At 40.9% G+C, this 17,966-nt stretch overlaps 1 protein-coding gene and 1 long non-coding RNA gene across 2 annotated transcripts; both read left to right on the top strand.

The window, feature by feature from the left end:
- Positions 1-645: 645 nt before the first annotated feature.
- Positions 646-13,195, top strand: LOC311091108. Its single transcript, XR_014607997.1, has 10 exons — positions 646-1,146; positions 1,245-1,283; positions 1,382-1,432; positions 1,529-1,567; positions 1,673-1,714; positions 1,893-2,153; positions 3,191-3,239; positions 11,540-11,643; positions 11,785-11,936; positions 12,545-13,195. It is a non-coding gene; the product is annotated as an uncharacterized lncRNA (long non-coding RNA).
- Positions 13,196-14,076: 881 nt separating this feature from the next.
- LOC311091107 (C3a anaphylatoxin chemotactic receptor-like) lies at positions 14,077-17,022 on the top strand. Its single transcript, XM_084126866.1, has 2 exons — positions 14,077-14,212; positions 15,424-17,022. Exons 1-2 carry the CDS (start codon positions 14,209-14,211, stop codon positions 16,461-16,463), a joined length of 1,044 nt encoding a protein of 347 aa, XP_083982992.1. The 5' UTR covers positions 14,077-14,208; the 3' UTR covers positions 16,464-17,022.
- The last annotated feature ends 944 nt before the right edge of the window (positions 17,023-17,966 follow it).

Below are 17,966 nucleotides of genomic sequence, written 5' to 3'. Positions count from 1 at the left end.
AAAAAAAAAAAAAGTCAAAGGCTCTTTCATAGGCTCATTGGATGCATTGTTTGTGTGTGTGTGTGTGTGTGTGTGTGTGAGAGAGAGAGAGAGAGAGGGTGATGAGCCAGGTGGTTGATTGGATAATTCCATTGGTTGTCATCATTGATTGGATCATTTTTGTATGTGTGAGTGAGTTTTTATTTGAAAAAAAAAAAAAAAGCCCAATTCTGTCATAGGCTCATTGAATGCATTGTTTGTGTTTGTTTGTGTTTGTGTGTGTGTGTGTGTATGAGTGAGAGTTTTTGCCATGTTGAGAATGTTGTACAGGACCAGCCCTTCATTTGTGTGTATGTTAGATATACATTGTATTGGATTTATTGATTTTTTTTTTACAAAAAAACAAGAAGAATGCTCTGAATTACAGTTTTTCCCATTCATTCCTATGGGTGCCCATTTTTGTCCACGAACAAACAATTAAGGAGTTTTTTTTTTTCACCCACTTAACATTGTAGAATCGAGTCATTTTTTTTTGTGTGTGTTCAGGTGGCAAACTTAGGAAAAGTAGCCAAGTCTTGTACCGCTCAGATCAAGGGAAGTATTTTTAAAAAATAAATCAAAATAATTTTGCCCACATTTGTCCCCAACAGGGTTTTAGGGTTAACCCCCTGGGGTCGGCAAACGCGCCGTTGCGTTGTGCTAGATTTTTTTCACACAGCAGCAAAATAGACTTAAAATACTCCGTCATTTATGGTCATACAGACTTAAGAAATATGAAAAAATAAACTGTTAAATGTCTACTTTTTTATGTGTCCACTTACAAGCGAAAACAAAACATTGTGCTTTTGTAAATTAAAGAAAATAAAGAGGGTGTGCTTTCTGCCTCTCCGTCTCCGTGAACTTTTTTTTTTTGGAGCACATCTCTAAACTTAAACAAAACTCAGGGAACACTAGTCACCCAGGCATGAGCTATATATCTTTATATATCTTTACCTAATTCAAAACTAAAACGAATATTCTCTGTTTATGTAATCTGTATGAAAAGAGAGAGATGTCAGTCGTTCTCATTACAGCTCATTCATGACTGACTGATGTCTGTGTCTGATGTTTCTGCTCTGCATTGCTTAAGTACATCCAGGTCTGTGGGCCGCGACAGGTCAACTAGTGGTGAGTTTAACATTTCATTTTTAGAATATCAAATCAGCATGCAGATAAGTAACACTATTTATCATGATTGACTGATGTTTCTGCTCTGCGTTGCTTAGGTACATCCAGGTCTGTGGGCCGCGACAGGTCAACTGGTGGTGAGTTTAACATTTAATTTTTAGAATATCAAATCAGCATGCAGGTCAGTAGCACTACTGATCATGACAAACTGATGTTTCAGTTTTGGGTTGCACAGGTTCGTCCAGGTCCAGGTCCAGGTCCGTGGGCCGGGACAGTTGAAGTAGTCGTAAGTATAGCCAGTCGCAGTTGGCTTGTCTTATTGAATATCAAATCAGCATAGGTCATTAGTACTATTGATAATGGCTAAATTTGGGTTGCACAGGTTCATCCAGGTCCGTGGGCCGGGACAGTTCAAGTAGTCGTGAGTATTGCCAGTTACATTTGGCTTGTCTTATTGAATATCAAATTAGCATGAAGAATACTATTGCTACTGGACTGACTAATGTTGGTGATTTGGGTTTCTCAGGTGTACCCAGGTCCCAGGCTGTGGAGAGCAGGTCCATAGATGGTGAATGTCATTGGTTGTATCACTCAATGAGGCACATTGTACATATGTTCTAAATATATTGATCGCTGGGATTGCTAGAGAGCACCCATTTACTGAAAGGCTGAAATGCCTTGCTGTTATCAGAGAACCATGATTATAGTGAGTAATTATTTTTTCATTAATTTCTCATTATTGCCAGAGTTCCAGAAAATAGTACTCACACAGCTGGTGACTCTCACTGATGAAGTCATAAAACTGCAGAGGAGCGTACCTCACTCTGGAATTAAAATAACAAAGATGGACACCTTGGAAGAGTTCCAGAAGGAGGAGGCTTCTCTTCTGGAAACGCACACATTTGAAATCTAGGAAGTTTTCAACCTCTAATGCCAATAGGGGTTATATGGAACGCCTTTCCGCTTTTCACTTCAGTACACATCTGCAGCGGTTGGTGATCTCTTAGGTAACTGTTAAGTTTTCGCTTGTTATAATAAAATTCTTATTTCTGATCAAACTTTAGTGTATTTCTTTTAATTAAAATGTTGGAATGTTAAAATATCAGAAACGGCAACATCCGGACAGCAGTTTTTGTTGTGTGCTGAGCTGCGAGTCAGTCAGGATGAAATGGGTCCGAAAGATTAGGTGTGATCATTTCGTTATAAGGAGACACACTACTGTCTGCAGTCGGCATTTTATGCCAGAAGATATATGCAACACAGTAATACAGCAGAGGTCTTATTTATTGATACATTTCAATATCGATCCAGCTTAACATTACTACAATGTGCTGGTTGACAAGTAGGCTAGTTAATGCTAATGCTAATGCTTGGTGGTTAAAGCCAAAATGCAACCTATGGTCTTTTTGGGAATGTACCCGAGTCAAACTTTCGTTTAAAAGCATAATATAGGACGGAAGCGCCACTTTTAAGATTCACCGTATTTTCATTTTCGGTCAAATGGCCTTTTGAATGGGAGTGCTAGGGGCATCAGAATCACTATTTTTAAAACACTAAGAAGGCTCGACACAACATGAAACTTTGCTCCAAGTATCACCAGGGGCTCTACACATGAACTCCAGCATTGAGAACATTGTTTGTGTACACAGAGTTTACTAAAAGGTTTTGAACAACTCCCTTTAGCAATTGGAAGACTCATGTATTTTATTAATACTGTATTAATAGTGACAAACTTATATTTTCCAAAAAAAAAAAAAATTTGGTTTGTCTTAAGGGATAAGGTGATCTTTTGGGCAAATTATATCTGCATTTTGTGTTTTACCTCCTGATACAATGTGTTGGAAAATATGTGATATTTGAGTTAAACAAATCTTTCAATTTTCTCAAGACTAGACCAGATGGATACATATAATTGTTAAAATTGACAATGTTTTTCAGGGCAGCAAACAACTGGACCCCACTGGTTGAACTTTGTTTTTTCTATCCGTACAATGTTCTCACCTTTTTACCCTTAATATTTTTACATTTGTTTTTTTAATTATAGGTTTGTCAGCTGGCAAGAGTGGGGGGGGAAGACGTTAAGGACTGGACAGGTATTTACTTAACAGACACAAGTCTTTAGACATTTGACCAGAACAGTTGATCATGTTAGTTCAGCTCTGCTTTGGTTTTGTGTTTCATTTGTTTTGAAACAATTTGTTTTCATTTGGTGGTTGACAGAGTTTAGTTGATGGTTTAAGTAAGGAGCAGGACTGTACGCTAGGGCTTGGCGATATGGATAAAAAATCATATCTTGGTGTTTTTTGGTTAAATGGTGATAAAGGATATACTGTATATCGTATTTTTTATGAAAATGGCTAAATATGTAGTTGTAAGTTAAAGCCACATGTGAGATGTCATACGCACTTTTATTTAAATGGACTGTCATTAAATTAAAATGTAGACGTTTACCTCCCTGTGTTTCATTCCCTATGTTGAATAAAAAAGCCCTATCTCTTGTTTCTAACAACAATAACAGAAGGATTAAGAGAGGGAGAAGGAGAGACAGACAGGGGCTCATGGACAAGAGATAGCATGCAATGGAATGAAGTTTATGATGCAAAAACGGTATTTCATCGGAAAGCCGATTGTTACTGTACTTGCCACCGGAAATTCCACCAGATTTCACTCTTTTCGGCCAGATGTCTGTTACCTTTCTTTAAAATGAATTTAAGCTTCGGTCGATTTATGTTAACTGCTCCTCAGATCTCTGCAGGGTAAATCCAGACAGCTAGACTATCTGTCCAATCTGAGTTTTCTGTTGCACGACTAAAACAACTTTTGAACGTGCACGTTCCACCAAAAGAAATTCCTCCCGAGGCTATTTTGCAGCGGCACCGTGGCTTTGCCTGGTGCTTAGCGCCGCCCAAGACTATTGTGATTGGTTTAGAGAAGTGCCAATAAACCAGTGCACGTTTTTCTCCAATCCCAGAATGCTGCGCCGAAAACACGTGCATGCTAGAAATAGAACCGACACCTATTTTTCACGCGATGACATGTTGATGTTTGAAAGTCTCATAGGTTTTGACCTAAATGCAGATATAAATGTAATAAAAAAAATATATATATTTTCATATATTGCACCTGTCAATACAGAACGAAATATTCTGTAGCCTATTTTGCCGTCAATACTTCCGATGTTAATTTGTTTACTTAGGACTGTATTGCACTGGTTCAAAATAGCTGTGCTCGCACTGGTGTGTCGGTCAGAACACAGAAGGCAGGAATTAGGAGTAACAATTTAATTAAGTCCAGCATGAATAATCAGCACAATGAACGGCACAGTCAGACCACAGGGCATTGCACGGAATTATCTTATCAGATGTGGTATCTGCAGTTGTATGTTGTGTGGTATGGTATCATTGACGCACAACTTAAACATATCCACTTTGACCATGACAGTTAAGTTCAGCGCTGGAGGAACGCATTGTCGGCTCATCAGGAACAGAAAGTGACTGACGCAATGGAGTAACAACTGATCTGATTGGTTGTTCCTTCCCAACATCGCCGCCCCCAAATATGTTGAACATATTTGCTACTTTAATGGAACAGTCATTTAGGGGGATCTGAGTCATGTTCATCATCTGCGAGGGCTGGAAGCGGGATTAGTTTCGCAACTGGCCGAGTGTATATTTTATTCTTCACTTGGATTTCCACTGCTCTGATATGACCATCTGATCCGGGAAAGGTCTTAACTACTTTTCCGACCAACCACATGGCACGTGGGAGTTGTGGGTCTACAAGCATAGCAATAGTTCCCGGGGAAATGTCACTCGTATCTTTACACCATTTGTGACGAGCTTGGAGTGCTGGTAAGTAGTGGCGAATAAAGCTTGACCAGAATTGATCGGTTAGCACTTGGCTTTGCCTCCATCTCCGCCGCCCCATAAGCTCTGTAGCTGGATATACAACAGGTGGTAGTGAACTATCAGGCCGCCCCATGAGTAGGTAATTGGGCGTGACTGGGTCAAAGTCAGCTACATTGGAAGATGTGTACCCAAGAGGTTTACTGTTCAGGATCCCTTCCACTTCAATAAGCACTGTCAGGAGCACTTCCTCAGATACTGTCTGTGAGCCGATGGTGATACGAAGAGCATTCTTTACCGAGCGGATCTCTCGTTCCCAGGCACCCCCAAAGTGTGGGGCACTTGGTGGGTTAAAATGGAACGATATTTGCTGCCTGGCCAGATGCTGTTGCAGTTGAGGGCTGAGGGATGCAAAGGCCTCTCTAAGTTCTCTTTCTCCACCATGAAAGTTTGTGCCATGGTCTGAGAATAATTCACATGGTTTGCCACGACGGGCTACAAACCTCCGCAGGGCCATTAGGAAAGAATCAGTATCTATAGAGGTAAGCAAGTCGAGGTGAACACATCTTGTGGTGAGGCACTTAAAGATTATCCCCCATCTCTTCTCACAACGTCTGCCAATTTTGATTTGAAATGGCCCGAAACAGTCCATGCCCGTACTATAGAAAGGTGGTTCTTGCAGTCTCAGTCTGGCTGGTGGCAGATCTGCCATCTTTGGAATGACTGGTTTGCCTTTCCACTTGTGACATTCTTTGCATAGATGTTGATGCCTACGGATGGCTTCACGCCCTCTCAGTATCCAAAATTTTCGCCGTATTTCTGCAAATACTCTCTCTGGTCCGGGGTGGCATAATTTGTCATCATAGTCTTTTATTAGTAGTTTGGTGACTGGGTGATAAGGATCTAGCACTATAGGGTGGATCACTGATGGCTCCATTCCTTCTGCATGACGAAGACGACCGCCAACTCGGATGACCTGGTTAGACTCATCATATTCTGGGGCTAAGGTTAACAGTCGACTGGTGGGGAGTATTGGTCTTTTCGCTTTGAGCAGTCTGTACTCCTCAGAGAAACTATCAATTTGTGATTTCTGAAAGAGGAGCATTTCCGCAGCTTGGTAGTCCGTCGCAGATGGGGTTTCATTGGTTTTATGAATTTGAACTATTGCTTCAACGAGGTTACTCCAGGAAATATAATTTGCGGGGTCAGGAATGTTAGGGGCAGTAGTTTCTGTCAGTAATCCACAGAAAATACCCTTTCGCTGTTCGTCTTTATCCATGGGAGCTTGTATAGGAGGAGTAACTGGCCATTCCGATTCAGGTCTGAGCAAGTATGATGGACCTTGGCTCCACCTGTTGGGTATTGATAGCTCTGCAAGCGTTCTACCTCGGGTAAGGTCATCAGCTGGGTTACTGTTTGAGTCTACGTACCTCCAGGTACATCCAGTAGTCAGTTCTTGGATCTCTGCAATCCTCGTCCCAACAAATACTTTGAATCTGCAGGATTCAGATGTTATCCATGCAAGGACAGTTGTGGAGTCTGTCCACATGACCACTTTACTGATTTCTAAAGTGAGTTCAGTTTCAAGGAGTTTGGCCAGCTGAGCACCATTCAATGCCCCACATAATTCCAGTCGGGGAATGGTTTGTTGTCGCTTAGGAGCAACTTTGGATTTCCCCATAATGAAGGCTAGCTGAACTTGGCCTTGTGGGTCTTCTGTCCGTAGATAGGCGACGGACCCATATGCCTTCTCCGAAGCATCACAGAATATGTGAATCTGTCTGGTAACCTTAGACTGGTCTGTATCTGATGTCACAAGACAACGAGGCAGTGTAATGGTGGCCAGGTTAGGGAGTTCCTTTTCCCAGTTATTCCAGGATTCCAGGAGGTCATCAGGCATATTAGGGTCATCCCATTCTCTCTGCTTATCCCACAGTCTCTGGACCAGCAATTTAGCCCGTGTGGTGAATGGAAGGATAAATCCAAGGGGATCATACTGAGCTGCTAATACTCTATAGATGTGACGCAAAGTACATTTTTCTGGCTTTATATGGCGGGGCTTGTATCCGAATGTATCAGATTGGCAGTGCCATTTTAATCCTAAAGTGGATTCCTGGGTGTCATTTCGGTCTTGGGACAACCACAGCTCAGTGCTGTCAGATAATGCTTCAGTTGGCAAATGCTCAATTACGCTAGGCACATTACTTGCCCACTGACGGAGTTGGAAACCTCCAGTGGCAAGGAGTCCACACAGTCTATCCACTAGTTGTTTGGCCTCTTGAGGGGATGGAACACTCCGCAGACAGTTATCTACATAGAAGTTCCTCTCGACTGTGGATCTGACCTCATCACCAGGTTCACTGTGGTCATTGACATGCCGATGCAAAGCATAAATGGCACAACACGGGCTGCAAGTTGTACCAAAGGGTAGCACCTGCCACTCAAATATGTCCGGAGGCCTGTTTCTGTCCAGGTCACGCCACACAAAGCGCAGGAGATGTTTATCTTTAGGTAGAAGGCGGACCTGGTGAAACATTCCCTTGATGTCACCACTCACAGCCACAGTATGCTCACGGAAGCGTAGAAGGACGCCCAGCAAGGATGGGCCAAGAGCTGGACCAGGCAGCAGGAAGTCGTTCAAAACTTGGCCTTGAAACTGAAATGAGCAGTTAAAAACTACACGGTTCTTGCCATTATGCTGAACTAGATGGTGAGGTAGGAACCATGACTCACTCTCGTTGCTGATTTCATTGGGGGAAAGTTTTACAGCATAGCCAGCGACTTTCAGCTTCGTTATTTCTTCCTTATATGCAGCAGATTTGACTGGATCTCTCTCAAGGCTCCTTTCAGTGTTCCTTAAATTAGGCAGCACTGCTTCCATTGAGGCTTGAAGGAGTGGCATGTCCTTCTTGCGCAGTAAGGGGGTGGCATATCGATACACTTCATCAACTGATACTCTTGTGGTCTGAGTTTGGAGAAGGTGTATAGCTTCCTGGTCTTGTTTTGATCGTGTGACTGACCTCTCTGATTTGATTGGAATGACATCAGCCTGCCAAAGCCTTTCCACATTTTGGAGCAACTCTGCCTGTGAAGGGCTAAAAGTGGCATGTAAACACTGCTGAGTGTTAAGCGTTACCTCCAGTACTCGAGCCGGACCTTGCAGAGCCCATCCCAGTCGTGTCTTAACAGCTGCTGGGCCCCCTGGTGGGCCAAGGCGAACTGGCTCTATTGTGGTAATAAGATGAGGATGGTCAGCTCCAATCAACAGCAATGGACGAGCCTTATGAATGGGCTGGAGTGGGAGGCCTTTCAAATGGCTGTATTTCTGCTGTAAGGTTGCCACAGGATATGAGTACTCTGCCAGGCTCAAGGATTCAGCTGTGAAGGCATTCTGGATTTTATAACTCTTGTGTGGTTGAGTGGGTGTTGAAATTCTGAAAGACACTGCTGAACCTTTGAGTGTAGTAAGATCGTGCCTGATGGTTCTTAAGGTTAAGTCCTCAGCCTTTCCTTTGAGTCCTAGCATTTGAGCTGCTGATGACAGGAGAATGGTGCGCTCAGATCCATCATCAAGTACGGCATAGGTGTCCAAACTCTGCCCGTTGTGCTCCAGGACAACCCTAACCACCTTCAAAAGGACTCGTTTAGAACTTGGAGGTCTGTCCAAGTGTAGTGGTTTTATGGTAGAGCTCACCAGACAAGTACCCTCATTTGCTGTCTTAACGTTGACATCGTGTAAGATTTGTAAGTGTTTGCCATTACACCTGTGGCAGGGCTTCTTTAAAGTACATTGTGCAGATCGATGTGAGCGTGCACACTTCCAGCATCTGTTGTTTGTCTTTATCCAGTCTATGATTTGGTCTTTAGTGAGTGCTTGGAATGTGGTGCACTGGCTCAGATAATGGTCTCTGTTATCACAGTATGGACAGAATGCATTGCTCTTCCCAAATTTATTTGCTGGCTGCCGTACCATCTCAGCTGAAGTTGTCTGATCTGCACCATGAAGGATTGTAGCTGGTCTGGACTTGAACCTGGGTTCTCTGCTTAAGTCAACTTTGTGCCTGACTCGGTCTCTCTGGGTTTTGTTTCCCCCAAAGCTATCATGGTCTTGACACCATGACTCAAACTTCAGCCACTTTGCCAGATCAATGAGTGTGTACACGGTACCAGGTTCATTGCTGATGCTCCTTCTAAAGGCTGCGCGTAGCTCTGAAGGTAGTTTAGTGAGAAGTCGCGCCACATGGGAACCACAGCGTAGTTCAACTTCTCCCTCTGACCCCAATGTCCTGAGGAGGCCTACTAGTGCTTGGACTTGGAGAGCAAAGCGTTCAAAGCTAATTGTGTCACCAGGCTGGATATCTGCAGAATCCATAACAGCTGCTATCTTGTTTAGAGCCAGTTGATGAGGACGGCCATATCTCTCAGTTAATGCCACCATGGTGTCTGTATATGGGGTAATCGAGTTCAGGAACGAGTCTGCTATCAGACGTGCCTCCATTAGTTTCAAGTGGTCAACGAGCACCTGATATTTAAACAGTTCAGTTGCATCCTCTGGCAACAAGTTACCCAAAGCTAACTTTAGCCGGGTAAATTCACCTGGGTCTCGATGGATGAAGTCGGGTATGGTTGGCTGCGGACCCCTATAAGTTGTCTCCTGTCTAGTTGAACTGGAATGCCACGCCACTGGGTTTGCTGGTGGTCCATAGGGTTGAGAATGGGAAGGAACAGCAGGCATTAGAGGAGAAGAGGATGTCAGTTTTGTTTCCACCTGCCGTGACATCTGTTGGTTTCTAAAGGGGTTAGGCATGTTTGAAGGAACATGAGTGAATCCATCACTAGTAAAGCTGTCTGGGTAATGACTCCAGGCTGGGGATTGAACAAGGTGAGCCTCAAAATCTGTAGCATCAAGATGTTCTTTTCTATGTGGTGTAGGAAGTCTGCGTGGGGCTGGTACTGGATGGACTTGAAGGGCTGGTCTAGGAACAGATTGCTCAATATCTCTGTAAACAGTTCTAGGTGAAGGTAATGGAGGTGTTGGGGCTGAGGGCTGCCGTTTAGGAAGTGGAGGAGCTAAACTTGTTTGGTTTCTCATTAGCATTTCTTGCATACCTTTCTGGATCTCCAACAGTTGTCCGATTTCCTCCTTCATTGTTTCCTGTGCTTGACGAAGCTGTCTGTTCTCTCTTTCAAGGTCATACAATCTTTCCCTAGATCCCCTGGGTATTGAATAGGTCTCCATCTGTGGTGAACTCTCATCTCTCTCCCTCCACTGATCTTTGATGAGATACCAGGACTTTCTTTCTGGGTCTCCTGCATCTAACAAATCAGATGTTCGGCTGCCAGGCTCCTCGTCTATACTTTGGTGACTGAAATCGTGCCCGTGTGACTGCTGTGCCGTCAGAGAAGCTCTAGTTTGATTAGGATACTGAACTTCAAATTCTTCCAAGTAGGCTGGATGGCGAACTGAACGTCTAGGACGTGCCCCTTGAGTCTGATATTCATCCATTCTAATCCAGTGTAAGCACAAAGATCCGGCTCGAAGGACCAAATGTTAATTTGTTTACTTAGGACTGTATTGCACTGGTTCAAAATAGCTGTGCTCGCACTGGTGTGTCGGTCAGAACACAGAAGGCAGGAATTAGGAGTAACAATTTAATTAAGTCCAGCATGAATAATCAGCACAATGAACGGCACAGTCAGACCACAGGGCATTGCACGGAATTATCTTATCAGATGTGGTATCTGCAGTTGTATGTTGTGTGGTATGGTATCATTGACGCACAACTTAAACATATCCACTTTGACCATGACAGTTAAGTTCAGCGCTGGAGGAACGCATTGTCGGCCCATCAGGAACAGAAAGTGACTGACGCAATGGAGTAACAACTGATCTGATTGGTTGTTCCTTCCCAACATCCGATGTTGTCTTTGCTGTAATCAAATCAGTATATGTTTAACATGAAGTGTACTACTGCTTGAGTGCAGTAAAACAATTGGAAACATACGTGTGTACAGACACGGCTAGCAGCAGCAGTGCCGCGTCAGACACGTTTCTGGTGTGCAAAGACATAGAAAATGCCACGCAACCGCCACGCAACAGAAACGCCAGGCTCATGCGACTCAGCCAGTGTGTAGCCAGCCTAAGGCTGACGCTGGCTAATTTATGCAGCCCTATGTCCATCTCAGCCAAGCAAGAGGTCTGATGTATGTAGAGATCTGTATGGTTATATTGTATCAGTCTGTCGTTTTCAGGCGATTTGATGAAGGTAAATATAGTATGGCTGTGCATAATGCCAATGCTCTATCAAAATCTCTGGGGTTTTTTTTGTTTTTTTTGTCATTAATTTTGAATTCCTGCAGAAAAAAAGTTGAGATGATTCAACTTATTGGAGAAATGCAACCTGCGGTCACCATGCATGGACAATCATGTTAACGGCATGTGTGTGTGTGTGTGTGTGTGTGTGTGTGTGTGTGTGTGTGTGTGTGTGTGTGTGTGTGTGTGTGTGTGTGGAATAATTGCATATTATTTTTGTCTTGGATTGGATCAGGCTCTTCACCAATCAACTGATGACCCTATTCAACATAAAGGGGAAGGGCAAAAAATAGGCCAAAATAGGATTTGAAGACAAGAAATTGTTTTCAGCAATAAAAGGTAAGCTTCATATTGTGGTCATTAAAAAAAAAAAAAAGTGTATGTATATATGTGTGTGTGTGTATATGTATGTATATATGTATATGTGTACGAGCCACAAGCATATTTTAGTAATTGTTGACTATGCCACCCGCTATCCAGAGGCCATCCCCCTCAGACGAGCAACAGCAGCAGTCATCAACCAAGAACTCTTCTTGTTGTGTAGCCGGGTGGGGATTCCTACAGAGATCCTGACTGACCAAGGGACTCCCTTCGTCTCCCGGATAATGGCCGACCACTGCAGATTGCTAAAGGTGAAACATCTTTGAACCTCAGTCTACCACCCCCAGACTGATGGTCTAGTGGAGCTGTTAAATATTACGTTAAAGCAGATGCTGAAGAGGGTGTTTTCTGAGGATGGGCGCGACTGGGACGCATCTGTGCCGTCCACATTCGTACGATTTTATAACTTAGAAGTTCCTGCTCTGCAGGCTCAAGTTCATTCTGTATAAAGGCCTTGGCCTCGGGGGAGCCCAAGCCTTTTATTACCCCTCTGTGGGGCTCAAAATGGTCCGGCCTTTAGCTCTACTATTAACCTCGGGCTTCGAGCCCTAGGTGATAGTCAAGGGTGAAGTGTTAAGTTGATAGCACAGCGTTTTAAAATGGGTTCCCATAGCGTATAGTTACACAATATGAGAGACCGTTCTCGAAAGGGAACACGATTCTCAAGGCAGAATTTCAGGCACGACCAAACATATTAAACAGAGACAGAATCATTTAAATAACTTGAAATTTACACTAATCTGAAAGATATTTGCTTCCAAATGAGTACATTAAACACACCTGTTTAATTTTTGATGCCAAAACTTGCCATCATAAGTAATGTTAAGTGATGATAACTTGATTTCTTTATTAATGACAGCATTGGAGTTTACAGTGCGGAGGAGCCGTCGCCGTCCACCAGGCGACCGAGGAGTGTCGAGCCGTCCCCCGAGGGCTATCCAGCGCCACCACCAGGCACCACAGAGAAGATCGCCCAGCTGGTGGAGGACCAGATGGCAGCGCGTTTTGGGAACCGGATAAAAAAAACTGTAAATCATAAGAAGCCTCAAAACATTGCTTTAAAAGAAAAAAAAAAGAAATACGACATAAAATAGTTTGCTAAAGCACTATGTAAACATGACCAAACAAATTTCCCATTCGTGCATCACAGCCTCAAAACTATTCAGTTTTGTTCCTGGTAACCTGCTGCAGTCATTCCTTTACTGCTAAAAATGCAAAACCTGAGTATTTATACTTATGAGGAAACTAGGAATGACTGACATTACTAATTTTATTCTAGATCACAGTGGAAGGGTTCTCTTTCGAGAGATTTCAAGGATGAGTCAGGGTAAACTGTGTTATAGTCATTTCAGTTTGAATATTGGACATTTAACAAAATACATAATAACAAAACTAAATTCAGACAAAAAAAAAAGAAAGTTACATAGAGTACCTTTAAAATTGCTGTTATAATTGCATGTGAATGAACCCAAGTGCATGATTACTTATTTTCTGAGTGAAATTATGTGATCTTAACAGTATTTGCATTATATTTTTGCTTCATGCCTTAATATCCTTTATTCTTGCTGCATCAATTAACTTTGTCATGACAATTAGTGTCTTGTTTTCTGAAAGCTTCTGCAGATTCTCATGTGCATAGGTCTTAACATACACATTTTTTGCTTGTATCATAATATAAAAAGGCCAAAAGCACAAGTCTGTTCCTTCAATGCTATCACTGACTTAAGAAGACTATTTACAGTGCATGAGCCATATCGACCTCTTTCATGGTGCTTTTTGTCCATTTCGAAGATAAATTATAAACTAGTCTTTTAATGGCTTAAAAGATCTGGCCTTTTAATAAGTTCACACTTATTAGTTTAGCAGAAGCTTTTAGCTAAAGAAGCAGCTTACAAATGTGCAGTAGCCTACAACAAGCTATTCATCCTAGCATGAGAAGAACTGTAATGCCAAGTTCAAAAATTGTTTAAAGTTAAAGATACATCATGCAGAAATATATTTATTTTTTTCTTTAAATAAGCCAAAGAAGGGTTTATTTATCAAGGAAGAATATAAAGTGAAGATTATAGCCTCTAGATGGCATCCTCTGTACTGCTTTTAAACACTCAAGAAAGATTATCAACAGAATGTGGCACGTCAAATTTGCATTTGTTTTTACATAATATTATATAATCATGCTCAAAACACCAACATCAAACTGCAGAACTATATTTATCTGCTCTGCCCTTAATTCTTAGTTGCTGTTGTCATAAACATTTGTATTTTTAAAATTATTATCTGGATAATGTTAATAAAGTATATGATTCGATTTTAGGTTGCCATGGAAGACTGTAACTTTAACCTTTGAAAGCTGATATTCAAAATAGTTTTCTACAGAAGCATAGTTCCCTTGCTGCATCATCACTCCACCCCAGTTTCTCTTTCATGCAAAAGGGGAAACAACCACCAATTGTTCATGTGAAGACGTTGTTGTGAGCTTTAATAACACACACCTGCAGAAAGAACAGAAGGAAAGGACTGAAAATGGGTAAGAATCTATATCTACGCAATATTCCTGTGGCTATGACTATGTTTATACACCTAATATAATATAGCAAGCTAATTTCTGTTTTATTGAGACAGATGCCCTGTGAAAAGAAGTGGGTGATGTGGGCAGTTTATGTTTTCTGCAATGCCTTTTCAAAATGACATGCATTTTTTATTCCCCCACCCCTTGGTTGAGTTCATTATCTTGACTTCTTTGAATTGTTGATTTGATCAAGATTATGCAGCATGGCATTGAGTTAAAAGCTTGGACTCTAATCCAACAGAAGTCAAAAAGAGATCTCATCATCCATCCCTGCTGTTGTTTATTAGTGTAAACCACTATTTTAAGATAAAATATATATTGCATCTCTGGCTAGTTTTTGAGACTTCAGTCACGTGTGCAATACATGCTGTGTAAGTCAATATTGGTTAAAAAGCTGTGGTCATAAAGGATGCGTGTTTTTGCAACTGTATTTACTGCTTAATACAGATACAAAATGTATAATACAAATACAAAATGTATTTGCTTTAATGCAAAATTGGCTGAAAGCATTAATGAGACCAGAAAAGCAGGAAAATTATATTTTGTCTTTTCAATGTTCAATTTTATGGTCTTATGTTGCATGTGAATTGTGCAACAAATTTTGCTGACAAAGTCTTTTAACCTACCAGCCACAATTTAAGCTGTAGACAGCAAAAATACTTTGTTGGGTTATAAGTACTCTTGTTTATTCTTTTAAAAGCGTAAGAGCATATTTTTTAGTTAAAATACTCCGTAAAAGATACACACATCATGCATTTTATAGAGAATATAGGACACGATGCCCCCTGGTGGCATCATGGTAAGACTGAGCATCTCCTTTTATCATAATCTCTAAATTTGCAAAAAAGTATTCCCATAATTCTGACAAAATAAAATGAGATTATTCATTAAATATAATTTAGCCTAATCTTGAGCATGATTATACTTAAAATCAGAGCTGTAATAACTATCCCAAAATTATTTTACAGACATTCATCAGCTTTATGCGCAACTGAAAATCATTAATTTCCAACTCCAGTGAGCTGTTAACCGCTAAAACCGGATTACTGAATCAGTTGGATTTCTGAATGAATCCTTCTAATTCAGTTTTCAACCAATTCAAAATCAAAAGAAAGAATCAGAAATGTTATGACTTTCTTTTACAGTTTGCTTTCTCTTTTTTTGTGCAGCGAATGCAACCGTTTTGTGTGCAGTGAATGGGACCAATGCAACTCAGATGGAAGCCTTTTCAAGCATTGAAATCTTCAATATATGCATATATTTTGTCGTCTTCACTCTGGGTATCGTTGGAAACGGGCTCGTCATATTTGTGACTGGCTACAAAATGAAGACGACCGTCAACTCCATTTGGTTTCTCAACTTGGCGATTGCAGACTCCATCTTCATCTTAATCATCATCCTCTACATTGTTACTGCCTTTAACAAGATGGCTTGGCACTTCGGTGACTTCTTGTGCAAGTTTGTCAGCTTCGTGGCGGTGCTCAACATGTTTGCCAGCATTTTTTTGCTGACCGCTATCAGCCTGGACCGATGCATGTCCACCTGGGTGATTGTTTGGGCTCAAAACAAACGAACTCTGGTCAAAGCCAGGATCATCTGTGCATTCGTGTGGGTTTTATCCATCCTCTGCAGCATCCCCTTTGTCATCAACCGCTATGTAAATAATAACCGGTGCACTTATTATCCAGGACCCTTCAAGTCTTTGGTCATATACCGGTTTATGGTGGGTTTTCTCATCCCCTTCCTGATCATTGCATCTTCATACATTGCTATCGGAGTGCGTGCCAAACGTCTCAAAAGGGGGAAGAAGCTTAAGCCTTTCCGGGTCATCATATCTGTGATCATGGCCTTTTTCATATGCTGGTTTCCTTTTCATATTCAACAGCTGTCCACCGTAATTGCAAAGGAGAATACGTGGTGTGACTTTGAAAAAGTCCTAAGTCACATAGGACCTTTCGTAAACTGCCTGGTTCATCTCAACAGCTGTCTGAACCCTATTCTCTATGTGTTCATGTGTGAGGAGTTTAAGAATAAGCTGAAACAGTCTCTACTGCTGGTGCTGGAGACGGCGTTTGCTGAAGAACATCTGCCTTTCCGATCATCTCTCCCTTCCACTTGTTCAGGCCTTTCAGAATCACAGGGTCTCAAGATGAACGACACAACCTTATCGTCAACTGGCAGCAGCCAGGACAACAAAACATGCGTTTAGAAAATCAGTCCCAGAGATATTCATTCCTTGTATTAGTCTGAAGTGATCCGATAAAGCATATTAAGAAGCTTTCCACTTTGCCGCCTTAAACCCCTCATCCCATGTCAGATAAGCAGTGATTCAAAGACTTGTTTGTTCTAAAGTCAATCCAAAGGTGTAACTCATGCACCATTAAAATGACATTTCAGGCAGGTTTCTCAGACACGCCCCTTGTTTTCCATTGGTTGGACTAACAGATAGCTCTACCCCAAACTCATGCCATTGGTTGAGTCAGTGTTGTTGCGTCTAAACTGGTTAGGATAATAAAAATATTTTGTATTGTTTATGCTTTTTATGGGAAATCTACAGATGTTTTATTATATACTCATGGCTTTGGGAAAATATTTCATACATTTGTAATGTATTTCTTTTTCATTGATTTGTTTTACACAATCTTTAAGCCACGTTGTAATAGGCTACTGTTAATTTAGTATACTATTATATGTTTATATAGTACTATGTTTATTCAATCACCAAAACTTCCTCTTTCTCTTTTTTGTATATAAATACAAAGAACATTTTTATGCTGTCTGACCTTTATTATTAGGCATAAAACAAAGTCACAGTGTTAAACTTTACCATGCTTTTACTATGACAAATAATAAGTATTGGGTGTAATTCATTGCAAGTAACGCAAGTCAAAAAGTAATCAGAAAAGTAATCAAATAACTAGTAAAGTATTCGTTACTTTTAAATTTACAGCAGGTGATGTTCAAATAAGTAATGCAAGTTTGTTTTCCCATGTATTGACTGACAGCTCTCCTGTCCCCATGTTGTGTGTGCTGTGTGTGAACATGATGCTATTGTAGTTCTAGACTAAATGTGAACATGCATTTACTCATCTCACTTGCACAAAAACACATTCAGTATTCATCCAAATAAATAATAACAGTGAAATGCAAACTCAGAATATTATAAAAAAAATGCTTTAAATAACACAAATATACTTTATGTATTTAATCTCACTTTAATAACCAATGTCTTTCCTGTTGACCTTCAATGATCCAATTAAACCATACAAATAAGATTTTCTTTTGTTCTTTCTTTCGTTCTTTTTTTAATTAATTATTTATTTATTTTTTATCCAAGAATGGCAGCACAGATGAAAGGTTTGTTTGAGCTGTGCCCTCTACTGCATGATTTTGCATTTCCTTTTGCATTTGCACTTTTACATTTGGAAAAAATAATAAAGACAAACAAGCAAGCCCAGCCCAGGTGAGAACAGGTAATGCAAAAGTAGCACATTACTTTTCATTAAAAGTAACTAAGAAATGCAATTATTTACTTTTTAATAGAGTTACACAATATTGCAATGCATTACTTTAAAAAAGTAACTTTCCCCAACACTGCAAATAATCATATTTTGAAGGGCAGCTCAAACACTGAATATATTATATGGGCTAATTATTGTAATTAATAATAATAATAAATAAAATACAGAAGCATAAATCCATCCATCTATCC

The sequence above is a fragment of the Abramis brama genome (genome assembly GCF_963993115.1).
Source record: "Abramis brama genome assembly, chromosome: 10".
Lineage (NCBI taxonomy): Eukaryota > Metazoa > Chordata > Actinopteri > Cypriniformes > Leuciscidae > Abramis > Abramis brama.
Note: the sequence above shows the minus strand (reverse complement) of the source record. Positions and strands in the feature narration are given on the sequence as shown.